The sequence below is a fragment of the Herpailurus yagouaroundi genome, unplaced genomic scaffold (genome assembly GCF_014898765.1).
Source record: "Herpailurus yagouaroundi ecotype Mexico unplaced genomic scaffold, PumYag 217, whole genome shotgun sequence".
Lineage (NCBI taxonomy): Eukaryota > Metazoa > Chordata > Mammalia > Carnivora > Felidae > Herpailurus > Herpailurus yagouaroundi.
Genome location: NW_024412448.1, coordinates 3,971,379 through 3,986,446, shown reverse-complemented (window position 1 = coordinate 3,986,446; position 15,068 = coordinate 3,971,379). Strand labels below are relative to the sequence as shown.

Below are 15,068 nucleotides of genomic sequence, written 5' to 3'. Positions count from 1 at the left end.
GAAATAATGCGTACGGCGTGGCGTGTGAGTGGTGCGTGCGCGCCTGTAGGCGGCGCGTGTTCTGGCGTGTGCGTGTGTGTGTACGGGGTGTGGGGGTGCGCCGTGACAGGGCGGCGTGCGTGTGCGCGGAGCGCGCGGCGTGCCCGTCGCGTCCCGCCTGCGCCCCCAGCGCCGCGCTCAGGGACTGCGCACCGCCTGCGGCCCTGGCACCACCCACCGCGCGGCGCGGAGCCCGGAGCGCGGCGGGTAGCCATGGCAACAGAGGCTCCCGCAGCTCCGCGGTCTGGGTGAGGGGCGCTGCGCCCCCCGACGGCGGGCGTGGGGTAGGGGAGGCCGCTCACCCCCAGAAACGCGCGGACGAGGCGGGACACACCCCTGCGAAGCGCCTCTGGCCGACACCCCTCGGGATACCGCCCCCCCCCACCCCGCCCCGGGCCCATCCTCGGTCCCTGCTGCTTGCCTGGGGGGTCCTGGACCCCTCGCTCCGGTCCTCTGCAGGCCTGGGGCTGGGCGCCGAACCTTTCCTGCTGCGAGTGGATGCGCAAAGCACTTACTGCTGCTGGGTGCGAAGGCGCAGCAAGACAGGTGCGTCTTGGGATCCTGCTCCGGGGACCGAGCCTGGACCGGGTCACAAGCACCGCTGTCTGGTTTTATGACCGACAGCTGCTCCTGCTGGGTCCCGGAAGGATGGGCCAAAGGGAGCCCCCCTGCCCCCCCCCCCCCCCCCCCCCCCCCCAGCCATTCCCACCCCCAAGCGTTCGACGTGGCTCTTCAGTGGGGAGGAGAGCATCTGGGCCAGCAGCTCCCTGGGGTCTGGAAAAAAGACTTACTTCCGCCAGCAAGTAGCACCTGAAGGAAAGGGCTGGCCTGGCCCTCCGGGAACCGAACCTGGGGATATCTGCCGCCCCCCACCCTCGCTCAGGGCCAGCCAGCCAATGAGGCTGCCTCGATTCTTTTTTTTTTTTTTTAATTTTTTTTTTTCTTTCAACGTTTTTATTTATTTTTGGGACAGAGAGAGACAGAGCATGAACGGGGGAGGGGCAGAGACAGAGGGAGACACAGAATCGGAAACAGGCTCCAGGCTCTGAGCCATCAGCCCAGAGCCTGACGCGGGGCTCGAACTCACGGACCGCGAGATCGTGACCTGGCTGAAGTCGGACGCTTAACCGACTGCGCCACCCAGGCGCCCCGAGGCTGCCTCGATTCTAATTCTGTTTTACCTGAGGCGGTTGGGCAAGACCAGTTTGCATTTACTCATTCATTCATAACCCTTAGTAAGTGCAGCCATTCTGAAGCGTGGTACCGAGGCCAGCGGCAGGAGAATCACCTGGTAACTGGTCAGAAGTGCAAATTCTCAGGCCCACTCCAGGCCTCCGACCCAGAAACGCGTGTGCGCGCTCAGGCTCACCAGCACAGCACCTGGTCTAACAAAGCGATTCTGAGGCACCCTTGAATTTGAAAACCGCTGATCCGGGGTGGCCTTGGTGCTGGGCGCGGGGCTGCGTGATCCCTTCCCTCATGGGATCCTAAAACAAACCTGATTTGGAAAGTTCTCCTTCTCTGGACTATGAGCGTTCACTTGGGGCCCCATCTACAACTGGGGGGAACGAATACTCTGACCCCTCCCCCAAGGCTGATGTGGTTATTTCCGAGGGGCGGGAGTAGCTGGAGGAACCCGAGGTTCTGAATTCCTATTTCAGAAGCTGCTGGAGAAAGGCTTCAAGGGGTTCAAAGAGCCCAAGAGCGCCGCCTCCTGGTGACAGCACGCGGGGCTGGCTCTAAAGGGGGGAGGCCTCCTGACAAAGGGGACTTTCACGGTCCCTCCGACACCCTGTCGCTCATGAACTGGCCAGTCAGTACTTGAACGTGTCACCCATCACTGCCTGGCTAAAGTCAACAAAGGCTTTGAGCAGACGGCTGTGCGTGGACGAATGGTGCATCCGTGTGAGTCCTCAGTCACCTCCACGGGGCTCGGGAAGGCAGTGCCGCTTTGTTTCAGCCGGGGTTTTCTCCGGACTGTTTTGGTTGGGCCGAGAGTAAGATGGAGTTTGCACGGTGGGTTACAATGTTAGTTTTCAGCAGCGTCCCGAACTCCCCTGGTGGGAGTCTTTGGACAGCAGCCACCGGGGAGACTGAGCGCTGGCCTCCAGGAGCCTCCGGGGTTGGCCACGTGGGGGGAAGGGAGAGCAGGCAGGTGGGAGCATGGACCACCTCCCGACCTCCCGGTCGTGTGCCTCTGGCTCCCTCTCCTTTACTGTTTCTAAATTTTGTCGTGTCTACCGGCCATCTTTGCTATGGCCCCGGTCAAGGCACTGCCCTTACATCAACACGTCCTTTTTTTTCCTTAAGTGAATTTTATGTATTTATTTATTTATTATTTTTTTTTTTTAACAAACTTTATTTATTTTTTTTTAATTTTTTTTAATGTTTATTTATTTTTGAGACAGAGAGAGACAGAGCATGAACGGGGGAGGGGCAGAGAGAGAGGGAGACACAATCGGAAGCAGGCTCCAGGCTCCGAGCCGTCAGCCCAGAGCCCGACGCGGGGCTCGAACTCACGGACCGTGAGATCGTGACCTGAGCTGAAGTCGGACGCTTAACCGACTGAGCCGCCCAGGCGCCCCCCCCTTAAGTTAATTTTAAAAAGAAAAACCGTTGAAATACCAGACATAAATGGAAGATCAGTAGCTCTCACCTCAAACCGAAGGTGATCATAAAACCGGGGACAACGCAGGTATAGCATTGCGGCCACGGGGTGGCCCGTCACCGCCCTGAGCCTGGCTCCTCTGGGTGCTAGAGCAGCGAGGTGCTTCAAGGCTTAGCGTCCCCGACCCGAAACTTCCTGCGAGAGAAGCAACGTTTGGAGGCGAATGGCAAAGACAGCAGCCCTGACTCCTCGCTGTTCCGCGTGTCTTCGCGAGGGCCTGAAGCGTAGCTCGCGGGCCTCCCGTGGGCCGGATCCAGCTTGCGAACAGTAACTCACCTAATCGTTAGGACCAACGTGTGAGACGGAGACTCCTGTTGTTCCTGATTTTACAGTGGGGACGTGGCCCAGTGGTCAGCAACTCGCGTGGGGCTGCCCAGCATTGCGTTAGAGGGTCTGAGCCCGGGAGCTGGGGCTGGGTCGCCCCCGGCCACACCGGGCGCAGGGCGGTCCCCACCACTGCACAAATGAGAAATGTAGCCTCACGGCACGAAGCCCGGACCATGTTTCTTTCTTTTCTCTTTGAAAAAGTCAGTCGGACGAGCCTTAGAGTGTCTGTCGGCCCATCCTCTGCAAAGCAGCCGACCGTGGGCTCTCAGAGGCAGGCTGGGGGTCTTTCGGGGGCCTGTGGGTCGTGGTGGTCACACAGGCCCCTGTGGGTGCTCGGTGCTTGGCAGCTGTGAATGCACGCAGATCCCCCTCCGGGTCCCCTCCAGCCAGATGGGCAGACTCCCCGGGGCCAAGACCGGATTCGGGCCTGTCCGGAGTCAGAAGCTGGTGTGTGGGCTGGCAGGCTGGTCTGGGTATCCTGCGCCCGGTAGGCTCTGGGGGGGGGGGGGGCGGGGGGGCGTTCCTTCTGGGGAAATGACTGGATGCAGGGCCTGTGAGGCCAAGGCAGGACTCCGGCTCCGGCCAGCTGGTGAGGCGGCTGCCGAGGGTGGGTTGGGATGGACCCTGGAGGTGAAATGGGGACCCAGTCACAGGTAGATGAGGCCCAGGGAGGGGAGGGGGGCTCACAGGCAAGGGGTCGTCTGGTCCCGCAAACCCCTCCTGCGGAGTCGCGTCTCACAGTGTTACAGCTGGATTTGTAACACGCAGTCTCTGCGGCCCGGCCTTCACCTGGGGGGCCCCCAACCTCCCAGCTTTCTCCTGGGCAGATCTCAGGGAAGTACGCATCTCCTCGTCCCCTCACGTTTTCCGATGAGGACACTGAGACTGCGCCCCGAGGTCACAGCTTGTGAGTGGGGGACAGACTGGAGTGGGAGTTGTCACTCCAAAGCCCTGCTCTTTAAAAGTGGTTTTGAGTGCATGGTCTGGAAATGCTTTGGTATGCGCAGTGCGCAGGGGATGGCGTGGCGGACCTCACCCCTCCCGCTCCTGGCCCGTCTCTGGAGCCGGCAGTGCTCCCGTGTTCCTGGGAGTGCTCCAGGGTGTTTATTTACGTGCAGACGTGCCCGCATGCGTGCGCACACACGTACACACGCACACATACTCTCCCCCCTCCCCCACGCCCACCCATGGGGGAGGTCTCCTATTTGCAACGTCTTCGCCTTTTTAAATTACTTTTATTTTTTTGGCTGAGCAATGATGTGGTTCCCTGTCAGTTCACAAAGAGCCTTCTAGCCCCACTCCCTTGTGCCACCTCTCCTTGGCAAGGCCAACCAGGGCCTGTCCCGCAGGAAGAGCGGATGGGTTCCCGGGGGTGGGGGTGAGGGGTGGTTAGTCGTCCTAAGTTGTCAGGAATGCATCACACGCTGGGGCCAACTGGTTGGGCTGTAAGAAAACCCAGCAGGCTTTGGAGCAAAAGGCCTGTAGCCACGGTGGCTACTGTGACTGTAGCGGCTAGGCTGTCCTTCATTCCCCCTGGAGCAGGAGCCGCCGGGGACCGGCGTGCGGACTCGATCAGGCAAAGCGTCCCCGCCACCGGCCCTGCGCCCCGGGTGGAAGCTGGAGCCGGGCCGCCGGACCTTCCCGCGCGGGGCTCCCGCGCGCCCCCGCGTGGCCGCAGACGGCACGGCTTGTGGGGGCGGGGCCTGTGGGAAGAGGGGTAGAGGGGAGGGGAGGGGGACCCTGCGCCGCCCCGGACCTGGGCAGGGGCCCCACTGTCAGCACCAGAACGACTGAGCATGAGCTGGGGCTGTGGGGACACTGAGGTCTGTGGTCAAGTTGGGATTAAAGGCCCATCCGTGTCCAGCGGACTCACGCATTGAGAGGGCAGCTTCTGGAGGATTCCTGGAAGAGGCGGGCCTGGAAGAATAAGTGCCTGTTGGCTGGTCTGGTGGAGAAGAGGAAGCAGGGCTGCAGGGAGGGAGGGACTGGTGGGAAATGGGCTGGGCAGATAGTGGCCTGGACACTCATGTCAGGCTGTGACTGAGAAGGTCCCCCGTGGGAACTCCTGACCCTCAGCTGACCCCCACCCCGGAGGGCACTCGGGGCTGCAGGTGGGGGCGGGGCTGGGGTTGGGGATGGCTTGTGGGGGCACTTTCCTAGGCCTGGCTGGGGGGTCCTGCAGACCCAGAAGTGGGGAGAGCCCGAGGGTGCCTCGGTTTCCCCTGTTCTCAAGCCTGGTGAGGAGGACTCAGGTCGCAGTGGAGGGCGGCCACATGTGGCAAATCCTTTGGGCACTGCCTTTGGAGCGGAGAAAATGGCCTACGAGACAGCAGCCGTAGTTCCGAACCGGATTCGGCAGCTGTGACGCCAAACCCAACGGGGGAGGTTGTCTCCAGGGCTCCGAGCTCTGGGCTGGGCGCCAGCTCCGTTGTGAGGGCTGATTCTGCAGGCTTTTCCTAACCCGGCGTTTGTGACCTTGCTCTGGGGCTGGAAACTGGCTTGGTGGGCCGGACAGCGGGTTTGCTAGCACGCTTCTGGGGCAGACCTCCCTGGGACCATGAGCAGAGTCAGGTGCTCTAACCTCTCCCTTGCCTGTGAAGTCTGAGCCCCCTCTCGGCTGGAGGGCTGGGGAATCTTATAAGATCACCGTCTCGTGCCGGAAAACCCACTTCGAGGACCCGATCCCCCTGCGCACAGAAAGCTAGTGGTGGACACAGCGGAAAGGACTCCAGACGAGGGATTTAAAAACCGGTGCTCAGACAGAGTCCCTTTTGGTGATCTTGGACTAGCCCGCTAACTTCCCAGGCTCCAGCGTCCTGTCTGGGTAAGAAGGGGGTGGCTAAAATGATCGTTCTGGTTCCCTCCAGCTCTACCATTCAGTGGCAAGTGCCCCCCCCCCCCCCACTCCTCTGCAGCCCCTCTGCCTTCTGGCCTCCCTCCTATCTCAGCTGCCACTGGTCCCTGTCTCTCCTCACGTCTCAGTGAGTGACTGTGGCCCTTCTGGGGCAGCCCGACCCTGAGCTGCAGACACGGCTTTCATATCTCGATTTTCTTTACCCCCAGAAACAAACCTTGTAAGTCAGGCCCTTTAAAGGTATTGTGAACTCGTCCGTTTTACATCATCTCCACTCTGTCCCCAAGACGTTCTGCCCGGACCCTGCGGGACCTTCCTAACTGGCCAAGCTCTGGCCTCCTGTGTTCTTTTAATCATTGGTGTCGAATCAGGTGCCCCCTCCCCCCACCATGTCCCTCGGCCAGGGGCTCCCCGCGGCCCGTGAGGCAGCTCCGGGCCCCTCTGTCCGTGGTGAGCTCATCATGGACCCCTTCCTCCAATACCAGCCTCCAAGCACAGGCCTCCCTTCTCTTCCACAAACTCGAGGAGGCAGTCTCGCCCAGGGGCTCTCACTTGCGCTCCTGGAACCCCATCCCCCGGGGCTGGGCATGGCCGCCAGTCCTCCTCATTCAGGTCTCCCCCTCTCCCGTTAGACGGTCTCAGTCGTCTTGCCCACTGATTCGTTCTCTGCCCGTTGTCTGCCCTTGGCGGCCCCTAAATTACAAACTCCGGGGCGTAGGGCCCAGACTGTCTTGGCTGGTATCCCCAGACCCGGGACACCCAACAGGCTGTGTGGTCTGGGAATGAATGAATGATTTGGCTTCTGCTTTGGCTGGAGGGCTGTGGCACCACACGGCAGAAACCAGGCAGGGCTATCGCTCAGCAAGCTGAGTCCTCTGGGCTGGCCGCTCCCTGTGTGTCCCAGGACCTGCCCCGCAAACCTAAACCCCAAGGCTTCTGAGTTCTCCCTTGTCCCGGGGCACAGCGCGGACTTGCAGGCGGCCGGGTGGGGAGGAGGCTGGGAGGGTCCCAGTGTCGTGGGTGGTCTGCTTGGGAAAGACCTGCTCCAGGCCTAGAGCAGGGCAGCTGGAAGGGGCCTGCGGGGTCCTGAGGACTGACTCCTCTCTGCCTGGTGAGGGGGCCCAGGTCAATGGTGGGGGCGTAGGGCTGGGGCAGCAGGGGAGCACGGTCCCACCCTCCCCTCCCCTCCTCTTGCCTCCCCTCCTCCCCTCCTCTCCCCTCCCTTCCCCTCCTGGGCCTCTGACCTTGAGTGGCATTATGCGACCTTGGCCAGAAGAATTGTAGCCGCTGAGAGTCCCATCACCAAGGGGCACCGGCCACGTGGCATGAGGGCAAACCCTGAGGAAATTTGGAGCATCCAGTGAGTGAGGGAAGCCAGAGCGTATCACTTCCCCCACTCTCCCGTGGTGGCCCGGGTGCCCTCTGCACCCCCCCCCCCATGAGCCCCTGACCTCATCTCTCACCACGGCCCCTCCCCTGCTGAGCAGCCCCTCCCCACCTCCAGCCAGGCCCCTGCTGGGGTCCACCGGCTTGTCTGCCCCTGGGCTGGGTCAGGGTGGGGGTGGGGGGGGGGTAAGGGTGTGCTGGGGGGAGGCCGATCCAGGAAGGAGGCCTCCCGTGGCCATGTGGGACAGTAGGTTATGTGGCATCAGAAGCCCGGAGGTGGACTTCACCAGGAGGCCTGTCCTGTGGGCAAACCACCTACTTCCCTGGCCCTCAGTCTCCCCGCCCCCAACAAGGCTGCTCCCCTTCTGTGCTGCTCCCAAGATGCGCAAAGTGCGCGGCGTGGTGTCGGGTACTCGAGATGTTTCCGGAGTCTGGGGCGGGGAAGGAGAAGGCGGCCCCACACGGCTGACGGCCATCCCTGGTCAGGGCAGGGCAGGCGCGCACACACAGTCTGCAGGTGCCTGGGGGCAGAGCAGGTGCAGGCGGACGGCAGCACCTTACCTGAGGGGGACGTGGGCGACACGGTGCTGAGGGGCCCGTGGCTGGTTTCCTGCAGTGTGGGCGGCACGGTGCTGAGGGGCCCGTGGCTGGTTTTCTGCAGTGTGGGCGACACGGTGCTGAGGGGCCCGTGGCTGGTTTCCTGCAGTGTGGGCAGCAGGACGCTGAGGGACCCGTCGTTGGCCTCGGGCACGATGCCCAGCAGCTTGCACATGAGCTCGTACACGTGGACGCTCTCGAAGGGCTCCACCTCCAGGCCCCGCTTGAAGCTGGGGCCCACGGCCCGGAAGATGGTCTTCATGTCTGTGACGTCGTTGTGAAAGCCGTGTTCCCCCTTGTTGAATTGCACGCTCAGTCTCTGCCGAGGAGGGAAGGCCCTGAGTCTTTGCGGGGCTCGAAGCACACCCCCGCCCTCTCTGCCAGCCGCATCGCTGTGTCGGCAGAGGACCCCCGGAAGGCGTTCACACGTAGGGGCAGGGGAGGTTCTCTGAATTCTGAGCCCCCAAGGATCCGCGGCCCAAGAGAGAGCCTCAGCAAAGACCTGGTGACAGAGGCGCTGACCCCAAGGACGCGGGGTGGCGCTGGCCGCCCGGGGCGCCTGTGCACACCAGCGCCCCCTCCCTGACTCCCCCTCCCAGCCTGCATCTGGCTTCCCCTCCGGCATCCCGTGGCTCTCAGCTGATGGCAGAGCGGGCCCCTTGCCCTCGTCCCTCCCACCCTCCCTCCCTCTCTCCCTCTGGCCGGTCTTCCCACACTTTGACCTCCACGCATGCACACGCACGTACATGTATGTCCACGCACGCACCCAGAACGTGTACGAAGCACACACACGGATCTTACGCACGTACACACATGTGCACGTGGACAGACGCACTCCCACCACGTGGTGATGGGTATGTGCCTGTGGCGGCCCGCGCCCCTCAAACTGGGGGCCGGTGGGAGACGGAACTAGAGGGAGGCCCGGCGGCCCAGTGAGGGAGCCCATCCCCAGCCGTGATTCTGCGGGCAGCTCACCCCGTGGATGACGTAGCCGGGGTCGCTGAACATGAGCAAGGGGGTGATCCTGGAGTTGTTGGCGTAGTGGAGGGACGAGGGGAAGGACTCCTTCTTGAAGACGTGGAGTTTGGGGTGGGCGTCCTTGAGGACCTCGTACACCTTCTCCAGCTTGCCCTCCTTGGGGAGCAGCATCCCGTTCGGCCCGTAGTCCAGGAGCTCAAACTCGATGTCCTTGAAGGTGAAGTTGGGGAACTTGTGGAACTCCACCAGGTCTGGGGCCTGCTTGTGGACGGTGGTCATGCCGTGGTCCGATGTGATGATCAGGTTGAGGCTGTCCTCCAGGCCGCTGCTCCTGATGCTGTCCCGGAGGTAGCCCACGGTCCTGTCCACCTGCATCACCATGTCCTTCCTCTGCTGGGACTCGGGGCCGTACTTGTGGCCCGTGGAGTCGGGCTCCCCGAAGTAGAGCGTGACCAGGTCCAGGCCCTCCCCCGTGAACCAGGTCATCACCGTGTCGATGTTGGCTTTCCACTCCTCCTCGTTTCCGTAGTTGTGCAGAGCGCCTTCCTTCCGGCTCAGCGTCACGGCCACGTTTTGGTAGGTGACGTTCCCGCCAGGGTAGAAGAAGGAGCCGGTCTTTAGGCCCTGCCAGGGAAGGTGGCGTGGGAGCCACGGGCCTCCTTGAGCTCGGCCCCTGCCTGCGCCCGCCCCTGCCCTCCCCTCTGCCCACTCGCTCTGCCCTACACCTGCTCCAGGCGTGGGCCTTTCTTTGGGGGAAGCCCTTTTACAACTCTTATCTTACGTTCCCGGGGCCGATACCGATTTTATAGAGGAGAGAGCAGGTGCCCCGTGGACTCAGCACCAGTGCGATAACGGATATAGACATGTCCCCAGATACGCAGCGTCCTCATCATCACTACGGCCCTAGGCCCTTGCCCCGAGGCTGAGCTGTCCGGACGGCCCTCCCCTTCTGGCCTGGAGCCCGGCCCCTCCCCGCAGGATTCTCGTCCAGGTCCTTCCCCCCTGTCCTCTGGCCCTTGCAGCCTTCAACGTGGCCACCCATCCGCCTTTCCATAAATCGATGGCTGCTTTATTTCCAGATCCATCTGGCCCCCCAGCCACGTGCCCGCGGTTGTCCGCTCCCCCTGCGCCCTTCTGTTTGGACCGAGCGCCGCGAGAGGCCAGGCTCTCGGCCCCTGCTTTCTGTGAGTGAGCCTGGCATCCGGGTAGCTCCTTCCAGAGCGGAGGGACTCCGACCTGCGTGGACACCCGGCCTAGAAGGTGGGTGTAGGCTCCGAAGTTCATCCTGGGCTCATCTTGAAAGCATCCGTTGGGCCTTGTTGACTAGAAACCACGCCTGTGGTGGGGCCAGGAAGCTCCCAGGACGTTGCAGGATGCTGAGCTCCCCGAGCTCAACCCCGCAACCCACCTCTTACTTTGTCTTCCTCCCTCTGGAACTTAGCCGCCCAGCCCTGAGAGGAGCCGGGAAGGGGAAAGGCATCAGGCTGTTTCATTGTTATGTGCCTTTTGGTCGAGTGACGTTGTTTTTCCCGTGGGGACCCCACTGCCACTGCCAGGGGTCCAGGGGTGCAGTATTCCCTCCCGGCGGGAGGACGGAGCAGCCCTGCTCGGTCCCAGGGCTCCAGGGAGGACTGGGCAGGGCGGTACCCACCGCCCCCAAGGCCCCTCTATGCTGGGAGCCCAGGACTCCAGGGCGGGGAGCGGGCCAGCGTGGGCCTCGAAAGGTCTTTCTGGGCCTGGTCCTTCCTTCCCCTCTCTCCCGACTGCCGTCTGTGGGGGCATTACCTGCCTCTGGGCTGTGATCCAGATGGGTAAGCTGCCATTGTCCCACCACATCTGGACGCCCAGCGTGGCGTGGTAGGGCAGCTTCACCTTGCTGGTGGTGTTGTAGTACATGTTGTGAACCACGCCGTGGTTCTCGATGTATTTGCCTGTGGGGAGGAGGCAGCAGAGGGGAGGTGGGAGGTGGGCGGGCTTTCTCACGTGCCGCCCCCCAGGAGCCCAGGTTTGGGGTCCCAGGCACATCCTCCCCAACCCAGAGGTTCCATCCGCAGTGCCGGTGACTTATCCTGCGGCTAAATGTGCGCACAGCGCAGCCCCACCCGTGCGGGGACGTCATTTGTAGCCTCTGGGTTTTAGCAAAGCCTGGGAGGGACCCAGATGGCTCTCAGGAGGAAACTAATTAATCAGTTACGGCCCGGTCATAACACAGAATCCCGGGCAGAAATTTAAATGAACTCCCAGCGGAGCTCTATCCACGAGGTATTTTCTAAAGTTCACTTGTTGCACGGGAAACACGCGCACGTGCGCTCAGAAGGCACAAGAGGGGGGACAATGAAGAGTGTGCCCCCTTCCCCCGCACCCCCGTCCGCGATCTACGGAGGACGCAGGTGACGTGCAGGTGTTTGCAGTGGGAGCCGTGGTCACAGCGTGCTGGCGTCAGGATGAGCCGTCCGTAAGGAATGGGGTCCCCCCTCCAAGGTCACGTCCCCCCAGAGCCTCAGCGTGTCACCTTGCTTGGGGATGGGGTCTTTGCAGGTGCGACTAGTGAGGTCAAGATGAGGGCAGTCTGGGTCAGGGTGGGCCCTGAGTCTATGGGCAAGCATCCTCACGAGATGAGGGGAGGCACAGGCGGGAGGGGCGGCTGGGGCTGGACCGACGGGCAGGAAGCGGGGAGCAGCAGGAAGGGCCCCCTGAGTCTCCCTGCTGACACCTGAATTCTAGACTCCCAGCCTAAATAGGGCGACGGTGGGTTCGAGGGGGGGCCTCGGGGGCGGGGACAGCAGGGAGCCTCAGGCTCATCTCTCCTGCCTGCCTGTCTGAAACCCAGCCACACTCACCACCTCCAGAAGCCCTCCCAGGTTGCCACCTTGGTTGGGGTCACTGTTTAAAACGAGACGGCTGGGTAGTTTTGTGCCTTGTGTCGGTTGTCACCGGCCGTGCTGCGTCTCCCCAGTGACAGCATCCCCTCCTGGGGGTCACCTTTGTCCCTGTGCGGCCCCCCGGGGGGACAGGGCTCTGTGCATACACTGGGTGCCTTCTGTTGGTTCCCCCTGGTTGCTCAGCCCCCTCCCCAGCCCCAGGCCCCACCCGAGGCCAACGCTCACCAGTGACCAGGGTGAAGTGGCAGGGGCTGGTCATGGTGACGAAGGCCGGGGTCATGTAGCGTGCTTTCACCCCGTCGAGTGCCATGGCGTCCAGGTTGGGGGTGGGTACGTCCTGGTCATAGTCCCAGCGGAAGCCGTCAAAGGACACCAGCAGCAGCTTATTCCGGGAGACCTTCCTGCCGACGGGAGCCCCTGTCCCCGGAGCCAGGAGGGTGGCCAGGGCCACGGCGAGGAGGACAGCGAAGCGTCCCATGATGGGTTTTTCAGACAGGAAAGCCTCCGGGCTCGTTCCTGCTGAGGAGCAGAGCAAAGTCCCAGGGTCAGCCGGGCCGATCTGATCCTGTGCCTCTTTGAACACAAGACCTGCACATACCTGCGTCTCGGAAAGCGGCCCTGGTCACCGCACCTGCCACCCGGGCCCAGCCCTCACGCGGCATCTGCTTTTATTGCCAGCACAGCCTCCTGGGCTGGGTGCTCCTCCCACCTCGTGCACGTGTGTCCTCACAGGGAGGATGGGGACCGGTCCCGAAAGCCTGGATTGCAGAGGAGGCCACTCCCTCCAGAAGGCCTGTGTCCCCACTCCACCTCTCCTAGGCGCTCTCGGCCCCGGTGCCCTGCTCGCCCTGACCCCAGAGCACTCGGAAGAGGGGGCTCCCTCGTTACCTGTGCTCATGGGGGTGGGCGCACGCGGGAGAGGGACCCCTGAGTTCAGTGTGCAGCCCCCTTCTCTGTTCCTGTTTCTCTCTGTCTCTCTCTCTCCCTCTCTCCGTACCTACGAAGCTCGTTCTATGAGCCGGGCACGGTTCTCCGTTCTGCGGACACAGAGTGACGGAGACAGACCTGCTCCTGGCTCCTTTCATTCTGGTTGGGGGGACACACAAAGGACAATGAGTGGGCAGGTAGATCAGTAAAATAGTGAGGTTCTCGGAAAGAAAGCAGGCAGGAGGGTGAGACGGAGCACATGGCTGGGGAGGGGCAGCAGAACAGGTGGCCGGCCAGGGCCGCACCAGAGGACGGCGTGCGTGGGAGCCAGGGGCAGGTCAGAGGGCGGCGTGGCGGGGCCTGGGGCCTGGGGGGCTGTGGTAGTACCGAGTCGGGCATTCTTGTGCAGGTCAGGGCAAAGCCAAGGGAAGGACAAAACTGATCTAATTTTTTTTTTTTTTTTTTGATTTTTGAGAGCCAGAGAGAGACGGAGCACAAGCGGGGGAGGGGCAGAGAGAGAGAGGGAGACACAGGATCAGAAGCAGGCTGCAGGCTCCAAGCTGTCAGCACAGAGCCCGACGTGGGGCTCGAACCCACGAATGGCGAGATCGTGACCCGAGCCGAAGTCGGGCGCCCAACCGACTGAGCCCCCTCCCAGGCGCCCCTGACCTGATGGTTTTTAAAGAAACAAGGTGTTCCCCCTGCAGGAGGGTAGGCCTGAGGAAGGGGCGGGCTGGGATCCGTGCAGGGAGGTGCCTGCCAGTGTCTGGGCAGGAGGGGGTGGTGGCCCGGACCAGGGCAGCTGCTGTGGCGGTGACGGGTGCCAGGGGAGTACGGAGGCCTTGCTGGCCGACTGCACGTGGGGGAGATGGCGGGTAGAGGGAAACCAGCATTCCATTTTAGCCACCCCATGTTGGGGGTGCCCGCGGGCAGCCCAGTGGAGGTGTCCGGTGGGTAGTACGTCCTGATTTAAACTTTCTTCACCTACAAACCTGTCAACAGCAGGCCTGACTTATGACGGCTGCAGCAAGATGTTCTCGCCAAGCGATGCCCAGCTCACCACCACAGAGGCCATCGGAGCCTCCTCCACGGTTCGGCCCAGGGACCACGGGGGCAGATACCAGGACCCTCCCCCCCCCCGCTGAACCCTACTGAAACACACCCTGGGGAGGAATCCCCACACAGCAACCGGCCTTGGAGGTTCTCCCGTCTGCGCGAGTCTGGGAATCCCGGACAGGCGCACCGCACGGACTCCTACAACCAGCGCCGACGGGCGGCCTGCCAAGTGGTGGGCCAGGCCACAGCAGGTGCAGGGAGTGTGGCGCGGGGCCCCAGCTCCAGGGATGGAAATGGCAGCTGTGTGTGAGTGGGTGCAGGTGCCCTGGGAGAGAACAGCGGGGCCTCATTTACACCCGTGTGGGGTCAGGCCCAGGAGGGCTACTCTGTGGGTCTGATGTCCAGGCCGCAGAGTGGGCAGGAAAGCCTGCCTTCCAGGTGGGGGGCAGGCGTGCAGGGGAAGAAGTGCCGGGGCTCCCAAGGGTGGAGGGGGAGAGGAGGGGCGAGGTCGGGCTGGAGGCTAGAGGGGCAGGCCATGGAGGAGCCCGGGTTTTGGGGTAGCTGTCTTTCAACGTTCTGTTCTTCCAGACCTCCAGAATAAGATGGCTGCCAAGAATAAAGACTACACTTCCCAGCATCCCCTTCAGCGAGATCTGACCATGTGACCCCCGTTATGGCCAATAGGATGAAAGATAATGTCATGTGACAGCCCCAGCCTCTTCTCTCTGGAGCCCTCCTCCCGCGGGTTCCCCAGGCCGGCGCTGAGGGTCTCCCGGGGGGCGCGTGGGAGTCCTGGGTCGCGTGGCCTGTCGCCTGCGTCCTCGCTGCGAGTCGTGCGCGCAACCTGTCTTGCTTCTGTTTCCTTGTTTGGTTGTCTGTCGGGCTCAGCAGGACCCATCCCAGGCTCTGGGCGGCCTTGCTGGGTCTGAGCCGGGAGGTGACCTGAAATGCAGGCTGCTGCGTGAGCAGGGGGGAGGCGGGAGGGAAGTGGGCCCGACGCGGGGGTTTAGGGGTCCGGCCCGGGACATTGGGGGGGTTTGGGGCCGGCGCTGGTCCTGGCGGCGGGTGCGTTCGGGGTGCGAGCGACGGAGGCCTCGAGGACCTGTTGTCACAGGGCACTTTCTTCTGCTGACCCCCGTCTGGGGGAGGGGGGGGGGGGGGGGGTGGATTCAAGGCTCCTGTTCCCCCTCTGCTGCCTGCCTGGGTCTGGCCTGGAGATGGCGGAAAAGGTCTGCTCCCTGTCGTCTCAATGTCTCAGCAGGCTTTTTTTTTTTTCCTTCCTGGATCTCATGGGTCACCCTTCCATCAGTTTCCTTTTCCTTCCATGGTCTCCTAGAACACGTCAACAAAAAGA

General features: G+C 62.7%; 1 protein-coding gene and 1 long non-coding RNA gene across 2 annotated transcripts; one reads left to right on the top strand and one right to left on the bottom strand.

Moving 5' to 3' along the window:
* The first annotated feature begins 285 nt into the window (after positions 1 to 285).
* Positions 286 to 3,205, top strand: LOC121018146 (uncharacterized). Its single transcript, XR_005785044.1, has 2 exons — positions 286 to 585; positions 2,634 to 3,205. It is a non-coding gene; the product is annotated as an uncharacterized LOC121018146 (long non-coding RNA).
* A 1,401-nt stretch (positions 3,206 to 4,606) lies between these two features.
* On the bottom strand, positions 4,607 to 12,359 carry ENPP7 (ectonucleotide pyrophosphatase/phosphodiesterase 7). Its single transcript, XM_040456780.1, has 6 exons — positions 11,957 to 12,359; positions 10,635 to 10,780; positions 8,847 to 9,473; positions 7,836 to 8,190; positions 7,594 to 7,752; positions 4,607 to 4,737 (listed from the first exon to the last, which is right to left on the bottom strand). Exons 1-6 carry the CDS (start codon positions 12,207 to 12,209, stop codon positions 4,607 to 4,609), a joined length of 1,671 nt encoding a protein of 556 aa, XP_040312714.1. The 5' UTR covers positions 12,210 to 12,359.
* Between the last annotated feature and the right edge of the window lie 2,709 nt (positions 12,360 to 15,068).